We start from the raw sequence: 13737 nt of genomic DNA on the forward strand, positions 1-13737 counted from the left end.
GCATATGTCAAATATGTGTTTTACCTCAAAGATTAAACTTAGCCCAATTCAAATAGATGTCTAAACGTGTATTTTAATCAGACAAATACAAGGGTGAGGGTAACATTATTCTAGGGTTTATGGGAGAGTTATGGAGTATTTTATACTCTGAGCCATTTTCAATGTTAAAAATCATTCTCTATCCCAGTCATAAGTGTATTTGGAGTATGCATTTGGGGTATTAAAAGTAGGATTCACCCAGAGGCCTCCCAAGTCTCAGCTTTCAATGTTTACAAATTAACTTTAAAAAAGGATTTGAAAATACCTGTGTGTCAGATTTTGGTAAAAAGGCATTGATCACTCATATGTAACCTCTAAAACATGCCACTGACATTAGTACACTTTTGTCTTACAAGGGATTGCCCTTTTAAAGTACCACTTCCCATCCTACCCCACTCTGTTTTTTATATCAGGATGGAAATCAGGGGGTTCCTGGAGCTGAACCGAGTTATTTTCACCTATATTTTTAGAACTAAAACATCAGTGAAAGTGCCCACCCTTAATGTTAATAATATATGTGAAAAAATGCTCTATCCTGCTGTGTTTTTCTAAAGCCTATTTTGGAAAGACTGTGCCTTTATATTGCAGAACATGTAGAGGGTTCGTCAACTTGTACATTGTCAACGCGCCCCTCTGGTAATCGTCTTATGATGCCCTTTCATAAGACAAAGGACAAGATGTTACATGCACATTCGTCTATGACTTATTATTATTGCTTGCATTGCAAGAAGCAAAAAAGGCACTATCCAGCCAGCAAGGCTATGCTGTGCTCATTATACATCTGTATTAAGTCTTCCGTTGTAGCATGCAAGTTACAGATAGTGGTTTGGTATAGAGCTGCAGAAACCTTTTACACAGCAGTGAATCCAAACGTTACATAGAATGACTTGTGTTAATGGGCCTGTGGTTGACGTACGTAGCAGGCTCCCGAGAGCCTTACCCATGAAATCAGAATTAAATGCCCCTATACTGATGTATATACTCTGTTTCTAAAAGATATTCACTACAGATATAATTATGGGCAGAGCCATTACGTGTGACATTTTGCGCTTTTGTCTCACTGTTGATATTTAGCAGGAAGTTATTTTATGCAGCATTATTCCTCACTGGCAGGTTTGTTTGCAAAATGCTGAATTGAAGTGGTCATACCAAAATGTATATATAGATATTTTTTTACATAGGATTGAAGCACGGGGTCTCCGGAGCTAAACTCCATTCATTTCAGCTCCAGGGACCTCCTGCTTCCCAAGATACGTACCTCCGAAGGGGGTATCGGTATCTTCTGCAAAAGTTTAAAGCTCCCGCGTCATGTGGGCCAATAAGAAGAGTAACCGGATGATGTCCTATTGGGCATGGCAGCTCCTGAAAAGCAGCCGTTACGCCGCTCCCCTCTTCACAGAACCAGCATGCTAAGGGTTAACATCTGCTTTAGCTTGTACTATGCGGAAAGTCAACTCCACCCACTGGAATGTTAATGAGCCAGGAAGACAAAGGACTTTGAATCCACAGCTGCATTTAATCTGAACCCCTTTAGTGTACATCTGCATCGCCCCAAAGGCCGTTTGGTGATGTTAAAGCTTCTCTATTTCAATCTGAAACTCACCAGCCCTTTTATCCCCTGTACCCAATTTTCCAACTATCTGTCCATAAAATGTCTGTGAATTGACTATATAACCCTGTTCATTTAATGTAACCATGTATTGTTATAACTCTGTGCCCAGGACATGCTTCAAAACGAGAGGTAACTCTCAATGTATTACTTCCTGGTAAAACATTTTATAAATAAATAAATAAAAATGGTGTCAACCGTAGTATCTCTTGAAGCAGGGGGTCCCCGGAGCTGAAATGAATGTGTGACAGGGCTCATCTTAAAATCAGGAGGTGGACCCGCAGGGCTGAGGTAGGGATGTAAATAAACTAAAAAGAGCCCTGGGACAGAGTCCTGTAAGAGTATTCGTAGTCGGTATGGAAGCAGGGGTCAGAGCAATGGTGCAAAGTTCAGGCAACAGGCAAAGGGTCAGGGCAGGTGGAAGGCAGCGAGGTCGGGGTCACGGTTGGGGGTCAAAAACAAAGAATCCAAACAGGTAACGGAACGGGTGACAGCAAAGACCGACAGGAGCTGCACAAACACAGAACTTTACTCGGCGACTCCCATGAGGAAGTGCAGCCTTATATATAGCAGGCTGCCAGTAACCAAAATGGCCAAATTGAGTAGAAAGGGCAGGCAGCCTGGAATACACGAACTGGCAGCAAAACCTGGCACGGATAGAGCAGAATCCTTACAGTACCCCCCTCTCTAGGAGAGACCACCGGGCGATCTAAGCCGGTTTGGCAGGAAATCTCAGATGAAACTCCCGGACCAGTTTGGGGGCATGGACATCCCTGGATTTGATCCGTGAATTTTCCCCGGGTCCATAACCCTTTCAATGGACCAAGTATTGTAGCCCGCCACGAGCTCTTCTGGAATCCGGTATCTGGCATATTTCAAATTCCGCATGGCTATCCATCAAGAACGGTTTAATGAATTCGGGCCTGAGTTTGGAGGAAGGCAGTTTCAGCCGGGAATTTTTTGTAACCAGCCAGACCCGATCTCCCACTTGAAATGGGAGGGATGGATATCGACTTTTATCCTTCTGGGTCTCTTGCTGGAGGGCGGCTTTGGCCGGATTGGCCTTGATCTTCTTCCAGAGTAATTGGAGTTCTTGGATTTTATTATCCACTGCAGGAACTCCGGAGAGAGGACAGGAAGAAGGAAGGGCAGCAGGGTGGTACCCATAGGCACAGAAGAACGGCGATTCCAGTGTGAATTGTGTGTCAGGGAATTGCGGGAAAACTCGGCCCACGGGAGCCGATCAACCCAGTCGCCCTGTAGTACAGATGCAAAACATTGCAGGAATTGCTCCAGGGACTGGCCTGCCCCTTATGTGAGTCCATTGGACTGGGTATGGTAGTAAGAAGAAAAATGAAGGGAGATTGACATTCTTTGAGAGAAGGCCTTCCAGAATCTTGAGACTAATTGGGATCCGCGGTCTGAGACCATAACCGTCGGGACTCCATGAAGGCGAAATATCTCCTTAATAAAGATCTCAGAAACTTCGGAGACTGTAGTTAGCTTCCTGAGGTGAACAAAATGGGCTTGACGTGTAAAGTGACCGACTACGACCAGTATGGTAGTCATACCCCTGGAGGGCGGCAATTCCACGACAAAATCCATGGATATGTGGGTCCACGGACAGGTGGGAACAGGAAAGGGTTCTGCCTTGATTTCTGGTTCCGTAAGGGGGTAACAAGGAGAAGGGGGTAACGAGAAAAGGGGGGTAACAAGGAGAGCGGGGGTAACAAAAGGGGGTAAGTGCGGCCTCGAGGGGGGGTGGCCCCGGGGAGCAGGTCGATGGTACAAACGTGAGATCGGTGTGGCGGTAACTCCTCGTAAAAAACTGGAGGACATGACCAGGAAGTCTCAGTGGGTGGTCGAACCGCAGAAATGGTGCAAGACCTCAAAAGAGAAGATTCATGGCAATGTTGTCCCCAGGCTGTCACTTGACTGGTCGCCCAATCGATCTTGGGGTTATGGTGCCACAACCAGGGATGGCCTAGGACCACTGGAGTAGAGGGAGAGCAAATGACATAGAATGAAAGTGTCTCCTTGTGGAGTGCCCCCAGGACACCAACAAAGGCTTAGTTTTGAGGGTGATAGTCCCAGTTATCAGAGTCTTCCATCAATGGCCACTACCGCTACTGGGGTCTCCCTAGTATGGATGAGAATGGAATGGTGTTCCACAAATGCATGATCAATGAAATTTCATGCGGCTCCTGAGTCCACAAAAGCCTGAGTGAAGATGGCGGCTGGTCCCCAGGAGAGCAAAACCGGCAGGAGGAGCCGTGCAGGTTGGGGTGGAGAAGGAATAGAAGAAATGCCCTGAGAATATTCCTCTATCTTCACTGGGCACTGGGGTTTCCATGATTTAGGACAATTATGGGCAAGATGACCTTTGAGTCCACAATACAGGCACAGTCCCCTTTCACGTCTCCTAGTTCTCTCCTGCTCCGGTAATTTGGTATCATCCTAATTGCATCAGTTCATCATCTAAGAGATGTGCTGGAAGAGGAGTATTGAAGTGGGGAACAGGCCAAATTATTGGAGATTTTGAAGGACGGTCTCGCTCGGTCTGCCGTTCTCGCATCCGGAGATTTGTTCTGATACAAAGAGCAATCAATTCCTCAATTCCTCCGGCAGGTCAGTTCATCCTTTAAATGCTCAGAGAGCCCATGCCAAAATGCTGCCAGCAGAGCTTCATTGTTCCAGCCCGTCTCTGCAGCAAGGGTATGGAATTCAATGGCATACTGGCCCACAGTGCGGGTTCCTTGCCGGATTTGTAGGAGCATAACAGAAGCAGAGGACCCGCAACCGGGAGCGTCAAAAACTCTTTTGAATGCTTGGAGAAAGTCAGCAGCATTGTCAATCAGTGGGGATTCCTTTTCCCAGAGATGGGAGAACCAGGCCAAAGCCTCACCTGTTAGTAGGGAAATTACGTATGCTACGTATGCTACGTATGCTACGATGGGTGAGGAACATGGAGGGCTGGAGTTCGAACTGGATCGAACACTGATTCAAATATCCTCTGCACGTCATAGGGTCCCTAGATAACGAAGAGGCATCGGGATCCGTGGTTCCCTGGGCGTAGGGGATGACAGAGCTGGCACTGGAGACGCTGCAAGCAATGGCGGTTATGGGGTAGAACCCACCTGGAATGTATCCAGCCGGGTGATATGTCCTGAAGTTGGTTAGAAATGAGTGACAGCTGTTGGTTTTGCTGGGTGAGGCGAGTCTCATGATATCCAAGTAGTTCCCCTTGGAGAGATACGGCTAAATAAACCGACCAGAGTCTTACAGGACCCTGTCCCAGTATTCATAGTCGGTATTGAAGCTGGGGTCAGGACTGGCGGCAATGGTGCGGAGTCCAGGGGACAGGCAAAACGTCAGGGTAGGTGGCAGTGGTGCAAAGTCCAGGCAACAGGCAAAGGGTCAGGGCAGGCAGAAGGCAGTGAGGTCAGGGTCATGGTCCGGGGTCAGCAACAAGGAATCCAAACAGGTAACGGAATGGGCGACAGCTGCAGAAACACAGAACTTTGCCCGGCGACTCCCACCTGGAAGTGCAGCCTTATATATCAGGCTGCCTGGAAAACCCAAACTGGCAGCTAAACCCGGCACGGATCGAGCAGAATCCTTACAGAATGGTGTTCAGCTCCGGAGACCCCCTGCTTCAATTCTATGTAAAAAAAAAAAAGGAGGGGTGGTAGGGGGGAACAGCCAGCTTGGATTGCCGCTTTAACATAATTGGAAGCAGGGGGTCCTCTGTACTTGACTCCCATCTGCCCCCCCCCCCCTGTATTATCTGCTATTTTCAGCTCCAGGGACCTTCCCTCATCATCTTTTCTTGGTTCTTGAGATACTTACAATTTTAACTGCAGTGTTTTCTTTATTGCACCAGTGTTCATCCAATTGGAAACTACAACATTCTCATGTAGCCCTGTGTGGTTTGGGCTATAGGGCTGCCCTCCTCCTGGGAGTAATCCTTGCGTAAGGTTAAAGAGCAGTAGTACTGCGTATCACACAGAAGAAAGGATCTGTTCTCTCATGAAAATATGGAGTACAGGGAGAAACAGCTATATGCATAAAATTGTGTATAGGCTGGAGAATGGGCTTCTCCAATCCTACTATGTGAAGGTCATAGACCATAATGGATGGGAAATAAGGAAGCCTGATGCCCGCCATTATTATTAGTTGTGTGTTCTCCATGTTGGGAGTTTCCCTTGTTATTTCACCATCCTAGGTGGTATACAGCCTGTATTGTATGAACACTGCATATTTATTTATCATTTGTATTTGGTCTATTCTTCCTAATTTCAAGAGAAACCAAAAGAGCCAAATGTCTGCTTTAAGCCTGAATACATGTATAAGGAAGGTATGTTATACTGTTAACTTGTCTTCAAAATGTTGTTTGCACACTGACAGGGATTGCGATTTTACACCTTGAAGTCTTATGGATAGGTCAAATGTGTCTCTTCCTTCCTCACACTCTGCTTCTATCTACATCTATAATTAAAGGTTTTTTTGGGGGTGGGGTTACTTTAGTCTCTGAAGATCCCACAGACCAATAGTTTTTTTTGGCCAGCTGACTATCTTACACTTGACTCTGATAACACACAAGCTCACCACCAAGGGATGTGCATTTTGAGTTACTGCAGCACAGCTGAGACTGAAATTCTCACATAATCTTCCACTTAGACTCATGAATCAGCAACCGCAGTGCTTGAGCTGCAGCAGCAGCCTCCTGAGCCCATACGTATGCGGAAAGGAAATGTTTTCTTGCTTAATTTAGTATTTTTGCCTGTTCCCCACGGTACCAACTGTGACACATGATAAAACCACCTTTTATCTACAGTACTTGTTTGGCTTGTATAAAATAATTCAATGAGAAGCAGAGAGAAGGATGTATTTGCAGCGCTATGACGTGAGACAGTAAAGTATTTTGGTTAAACACAGGCATAGCAGCCTGCATCCCATATTAAATGGCACACCTGTTCATACCTTTGTAACCAGGTCCCCTTTGGTCCCCCAGTTCCGCCACGTCGCACCCCCCTTCTCTTACTTCTGGTGCAGGAAGGTTGGTGCTGGCGAGCAGGTCGCCGGGGACCCGCGGTGAACACTGCTGCAGGGCGCCGCCATGACAGAAGGCTCGCGCTTGCGCAGAAGAGCGCCTGGTGGCCATTAGAAAGATTGCACATGCGCACTATGGCGCATAGCGGCGGCCATTAAAGGAGCTGGTCTGCAGGGGAACTACAAGTCCCATAATGCCAGGGGAATGCTGACCAGGTGACGCTACTCAGTCAATAGAACACCCAGAATCTCCTGCAAGGAGATAGATACATTTTTTGTGCTCAGGGAAGCACGCCAGTCGGAAGCCGGACAACAAGGGGATAGGTAAGGTCCAGGGAGAAGTGCTCTGATGGACTAGGCCAGATTACCCCTTCAGGTCCCAGCTAGGCCCCGACCATCCGTAGCTTATGGTGCTATAGGGAAGGCCCCTTAGATAGGGACGCTCCCCTTAGCGTACTAGTGCCAGTATCTGTAGCAACGTGATGGACGCACGCGGTGTGCGCAGCCTGCGTCTAGGCCCGAACCAGGTACAACCAAGTCAGAGACTATTCTGAGGTGGTACACTCCACATGGGAAGCCACCCAACGCGGAGGCAGATCTTCGTTGGAAGTGACGGATCGTTTGCCAATTACTACCCAGCGGCACCCGGGTGCTGGAGCGCCCGGGAAGGTATCCTCATAAGTGCACTAACATTCACGTGGGCAGTGCTGTCCCACACTTGGGGTGGGAAAGGGCCTTGAGGTCTAGACACTGGGACACTGGTACCCCTGCACCCAAGTACTGTGGGGATATACCTTGGGTCGATGTATATAGATACAGTATATTGTCTGTTCTTGTTACTGTTATTGTTTATTACCTCCCAGTAAATACTGTTCCCCATACTCTGTGTGTGTATTACTGGGCATATTATCTTGGGAGGGGCTATCCTACTATGTGAGGATCCTAACCAGGTGGAGGCGCGGTTTAGTAGATATATATACACACCCCAGGCTCCCAGTGATGGAGGATCAGGCCTCCTGTTTGCCGCACAGCTATTAGCAGCACACGTAGTCGCCCTGACACAGGGGAAAAGGGACTACACCTTTTATCGACCTGTATTCTGCCATGGGCATCAGGAGCATAGCACAGCAAAGGGGTTAAGATTATATACAATCGTAGAGCAACAATACGTTAATAAAAGGTATCTTACATGTTTCTCCCTACTAATCATATCCAAGACTAAAATCAGGTGATATTTAAGATACTTTACACTAATGGATTGTCCCACAAATGTAACAAAATTAAGTAGCAGGTTATATGAATGTATAAAAAATAGGAATACTGATGGGATATGAACCTGTTTATGTCCCGGCCCATGTGGCAGAGTATGATGGCCATCATTTAGGTGGTGCTACATTAAACTTGGTATTACCGTATTTACCATAAAAACGCCCATTAAAGCAAATCTATACAGTAGTGTGTTGCTAAGAAAACTGACATCTCTGTTACTTCTGCCTCCTCTTTTATTGCACGTGAAATTAATTGTTGAGAAGACCTACAATGCAGAAGCAAAACGAGTAGCACAATTAACACATAACCAGTGGCAATTTCTTTAATACCTGAAGGTCTCATGGACAGGTATATTTGAATCTGTATCATTAAATGTGGTCACTTTACCTTGGTCAGTTTTTGTTTGCCTTCTTTGTACTCAATCTCCATGTAATCCGAGGACAACAGGTCACTGCAGGAAACAGAAGAACAGATAGAATGCATTGAGACTCCTACACAAACCACTGCAAAACATCACAACCCCCACAATGGCTGGGTTGATTGTTGGGATTCCATTGTAGGACTGTGGTGATCTTTCATCAGAAACCCTCTGTTTTTAAACGAAGGTTATTTTTTCTTAACAAAGAGCCTTTACCTATCCTCAAAATGGCCTCTGCTAGGCTTCTTGCTATCAGCCAATTAGTAATAGCAGCGTAACTCATAAGGCACTGTTACTGGTTTGCTGTCAGTGGCCATTTTTAATTCCCAAACATAGCAATACACCAGAGGTAAACTTAGCCAGAGCCTGAGGGGGGTCCTGGTGGTAAAATGTACACCTTGATTCAGTTTAAAAAAAAAAAAAAAAATGGGGGTTGTTTTAATCACAATTTAACAGAGAGCCTCCAACATTTAGCATGTGAAAATAAGTACGTTAGTTATTTAATGCCTTTGAGCAAATGAGTTCTACAAAGGAATATTAACATATGCATCTTACTATATAAAAATGATTTTCTCCAACAAGACTTTGTACCTATTACTAGTATATAAAACAAACACAATGAAAAAATGTCCCTGTTACAAATACACTTACATCTTACATACAGTACATCATTTACCACAGGTCTTTTTGGGTGACTTACTTTGGCTAAGTAACTTATAAATTAAAAATAAATAAATAAAAGAGAACAAAGAGCTTTATACTGGAGAATTGTTAGTACTGTATATACTTATATGCACACAGTCAATAAATATTTCCCTGTGATCATGTTTTTTTTTTTTGTTTCTATTAGTGGTAAGCATGGCAGTGATCCAGAGCTACCTCCCCAGGTTCTGAGCTTCAGCCAGTGGGTAGAGAAGACAGTGGAGCTGTCCTCTGCTCTCACACATGGGCATAAATCAGTACAACAGGTACAGCTTACATTCATTATGTACAGGACCCAAACAACAGCTACTTTACGCCTAATAGGTACAGTAGGAGACTATTGCCTAACATACACCCTTGTGTTATAATCATAGAAAGCCATGTATATTTCATGTGACTGAAATGTTCTCATCTTCGCTGGCGGTCTGAACCTTCTCTGCAGTAAACAGCACATCAACTGTTTCCTTAACTCCCCAAGGAACATAAACATCTACAATAAACAATACTACAGTAATCCTATTAGCACTAACACACTGCCTACATTTATAAAGCACTTGTAATCCAGATACAATTGACTGCGTGTTCCAAAGCTTCCATGAGATGGTCCAGTTGACAACATTTTAGAAACCACATACAGTAGATGTTACGAGTCCTTATTCAATCATGTGCTGCCCAGCTGAAACCAGTGTTTGAAGTGTCTTAACCCTTTTGTTGCTTGAGGGGCCAGCAGTGCATTGCTTTTATTCTTAGGATCTTATTCCTGACCTCTTTTGCTTCTTCTGTCTCATAGAGTAGTATGTCCTCAAGTAGTATGTCCTCCAGTCCTCAATACCCCCCAGCCCCCACCAACAGGTCATATTTAAGGATATCCCAGCTTCAGCACATGTGGCTCAATCAGTGGCTTGGGGGGGGGGGGGTCATTGGGTGTTGACCTGTTAGGGGGGCATCTTGAGGACTGGAGATGAGCACCCCTGTCATAGAGCACCTGAAGTGACCCCTCCAGAATCTGCTTTCCCCTCCCGTGCTACTCAATGAGAAAATGCACCATGTAACGTGGTGATTCAAGGCACTGCAGCTACAGACTATGGATGGGCTTAAAATAGCAACCATTCAGCTCTTCAAAGCACACACTGCTGAATGAATCATTGTTATTGGTGCAGCCAGCAGCTTCCTGGCAGTTTTGCAGCATTTTCAGCCTCTCTGGTGTTTTGATATCGTCTTCAGAAGCAAATATTTGATTTTGTATTTTAGCAATGTGGGAACATGGTGTTGATGGCATTTTCATTATTCATTCTAGCGTTCCATGTTAGGAGGAAATGTCCACCCCCACAAAATGAACATGATGCACAATATAACAGTACAAACTATATCTATTCACTTCCAGATTTTTCTGTAGGAAAAATATTACCTACATTAGTACCAACATGCAGACTCTGCTCTTTACCTCCTGAGGGGCTTGCCCTGTTTGTTGTTGCTGTGGGTTGGAGATGGTGAATTTCCCATAAAAACGTGACAAGGCAACGATCTGCCACGTGTTGTTCCTTCAACCACGTAGGGGGTTATTCATGAAGGTCCATTGCAGGTCAAGGCATTCGATTCGGCGTTAACTGCCATTGACTTAAATACCAGTTACCACTAGATCGGCTGCGTTAACCCACATCGAACCTTAGTGTATAACCCCCTTAGTTGTTGGAAACTAAGCATAATACAGAAAATCCCTTTATGTATGTACACTATATTTTTTATTTTATAACAAATCCAGGTACGCAGTACTTTACAGTTTGTACAATATTACAATACAATTACAATATCGGAAATATTAATAATACAGATGGGATAAGTGCATCAATAAATACATGTAAGATTGGGAGAAAGAAGTCCCTGCCCTAAATAGCTAACAATCTAATTGGCATGTGGGGAGACTAACAGAAATAATAGGAATACATTTAAGTGTACTGGCTAGGGCTTATAAGAGTAGTTTCATTGGAAAAGTGAATTTTCAGATGGGTTTTGAAGTTAGAGAGAGAAGATACTTGACATTGAGGTGGACATTGAGAGGGAGCATGTGGTAATAGTTGTAGGCGTGAGAAGCTGTAGTGACACAAGGGGTAGAGAGAAAGGAGGCCTGGGCAGAGCGTAGGAAGCAAATAGGGGTAAAGCGAGAGATATAGGAAGAGGTAAGTTGTGGGAAAACTTGAAGGAGAAAATAATGTTCTAGTGAATGCAGAGTTTAATAGGGAGACAGCAGAGGAGAAGATGCAGGGGGAGATTAGCAGAGTGCTGTTTAAATTGAGTGAGCAGGGGGAAATCTGATTGAATAGGGTCTAGAAGAGCATAGGACCTGAGAAAAGAAAGCACCCAGGAAGATAAAAGCCGTTCCAGAAGTGTAGAGGCAAAATGTAGGAGAGATGCAGGGTGATAGTTAGATGGGTTAGTGGGGTCCAGGGTGCTGTTTTGGGGAACAAGCCTCACAACAGCATATTTAAAGTGGGAAGAAAATATACCAGAGGAGAGAGAAGAGTTAAAATTGTGGTTGCAGTGATCATAGTGGGAGTGAGAGGTTGGAGGAGATGGTAGGAATGAGATCAAACTAGCAGGTAGTAGTGGGAGGGGAGTAGATGAGCTGCTTCCTCCTCTGTTACAGGGGAAAAAACATATACAGTAGATGAAGGGGAATTCAGGAGAATAGGTATAGAGGAAGGCACAGAGGGGATCTGTTGTCTGATAGAGTCCAACTTGCCTTTGAAGTAGTCAGCAAAGAGATGGCGGTTAAGAGGTAGTTAGTAGAAGGTTTAAGAAGAGAGTTAAACACAGAGAACAGTCATGATGGGTTAGGCCTGGGAGAACTGATAAGTTGTAGAGAAATAACGTTGCTTAGCTCGAAAGAGTGCTAAGTTGTAATAACAGTGAATAATTCCTCAGTAGATGCCCAGAAGAACCAGTGTAGGTGCATAGAAAGCGTGACTGAGTATTATGCCAGGGTTGAGGGTTACAACAATGAGAGGGCTGTACAAAAAGTGGAGCACGCTAGTACAGGCAGTTGAAAAGTAGAGGCGATGGCAAGATTGTCAGGATCAGTGGAGGCTAAAGAAGAGAGCTTAGAGCTCAGAGAACTCCAGAGCTTGATGATCCATGGATCGCAAGTCTTTGGAATAGTGAAGGGAGACAGGAGGTGTAGTGGAAGATAAGGTGGAGTTCGCAAAGGAGATGAGGTGATGACCCAAGAGCAGAAAAGGGGAGAGTAAGAGAAATGTGCAGATGTATATTCAGGGAGACCAATTTGGGGGAAATGAACCATGGCTTTATTCAGCATGTCACTTTAAACAATAGTTTAAGTCAATTTACACATATGGGCAAAGAAACAAACACCTATCCCTGTGTAAGGGCTGACTCACTGCCCCAGTTCCTATCTACAAGGCTGGGGGGGGGGGGGAAGCCCTTACCACCATTTCACCCCAAATCTAAAGCAGTACATTTAAGTAGGGGCTCTATGTGGTAGTCTCTGAGTCTGGATGGGTTTCTGTTGAGGGCCAGCCTCTGGCAGGTTCCTGAATCCTCTCTGTCTAGGAAAAGAGGTCTGGTGCCTTGATATCTTCTTATCAGCACACAGCCAGGCCTGTGTGCTCAAGAGAGTCTCTGGGTCTGTTCCCAGCAGGCGTTCTTTTTTACCCTTGTCTGATTAAGCAGGTGGAGACTGGTTGATTGACTAGCTGTAATTAACCAGCTTCCTGCTGGATTCCACAGACACCTACATTATTTTGCAGCCTTATTTAAACAGTGGTTAAGTCCCTGTTACAGGGAGATAGAGAAGTCAAAAACAAACCGTTTTAGTAAAGACAAGGTCTAAGTAGTGGCCATTATAATGCGTGCTGGAAGCATTCCATTGGTGAAGGCCAAAAGAGGAAGTAGTCCAATCCAGGGCTTATACGATGCTGAGTCCCAATATGAACTCTTTTGGTGGCTCTTGAGGACTGGAGTTGGCCACCCCTGGAGTAGAGCATAGTTTAGTGCACCCACTGTAGCAGCGTCAAGATCTGACAGCCAGGTTTCAGTGAGAGAAAGGAGATTTAGGGAGTAAGGTAGAAAGGGGTTATGCAGTTAAGTCCTTGCTACAGTGGGAGCGAATATTCCAGAGGATGCATGAAAAAAGAGGGGAAACGGTAAAAGACAGAGGACAGATATGACGTTATGAAGTTTATGTCTGTTATCAGAGATAGGTGGTATGTGAGGATGAGAACAAGTAGAAATATGAAACAGTCAAGTAGCAGAAGATGGGTGAGAGAAAAGAGGTGAGCTGCAGACTTGTAGGTGTGTATCATGGGTAGAGGGGTGGAGGGGGTGGAAGTAAAGAGCATAGGAAGGACAGAAGTTCATTGGTACACAAAAAAGGAGAAGAGAGTAATGAAGGTACACTGTACGTGAAGTGAGAGTTATAAGACAAATGGAAGATGAGAGCTTGGTAAGCAGAGATGAGGCTGGAAAGAGAAATAGTAATATGGTAGACATAGGCTCAGATCCACAGAGATCCACTAACTAATAAAGGAACATTATCAAAATCATTAACAGTCGTTATTTTCTCTGAGGTTTGCACATATCCACAAAGCTAATTATATGCAATGACAGTTGTATATCTCATTAGCACAGGCGT

At 44.9% G+C, this 13737-nt stretch overlaps 1 protein-coding gene across 4 annotated transcripts in view; it reads right to left on the reverse strand.

The window, feature by feature from the left end:
- The window catches only part of ADAM23 (ADAM metallopeptidase domain 23), a 142526-nt gene that overhangs the window by 76484 nt on the left and 52305 nt on the right, over window positions 1–13737 (reverse strand). For all 4 annotated transcript variants that reach the window (XM_075608535.1, XM_075608533.1, XM_075608532.1 and 1 more), the window contains exon 4: window positions 8357–8420. In XM_075608535.1, coding sequence (XP_075464650.1) covers window positions 8357–8420 — 64 coding nt within the window. The remainder of the gene's footprint in view (window positions 1–8356; window positions 8421–13737) is intronic.

Source organism: Ascaphus truei, chromosome 7 (assembly GCF_040206685.1).
Source record: "Ascaphus truei isolate aAscTru1 chromosome 7, aAscTru1.hap1, whole genome shotgun sequence".
NCBI classification, from domain to species: Eukaryota; Metazoa; Chordata; class Amphibia; order Anura; family Ascaphidae; genus Ascaphus; species Ascaphus truei.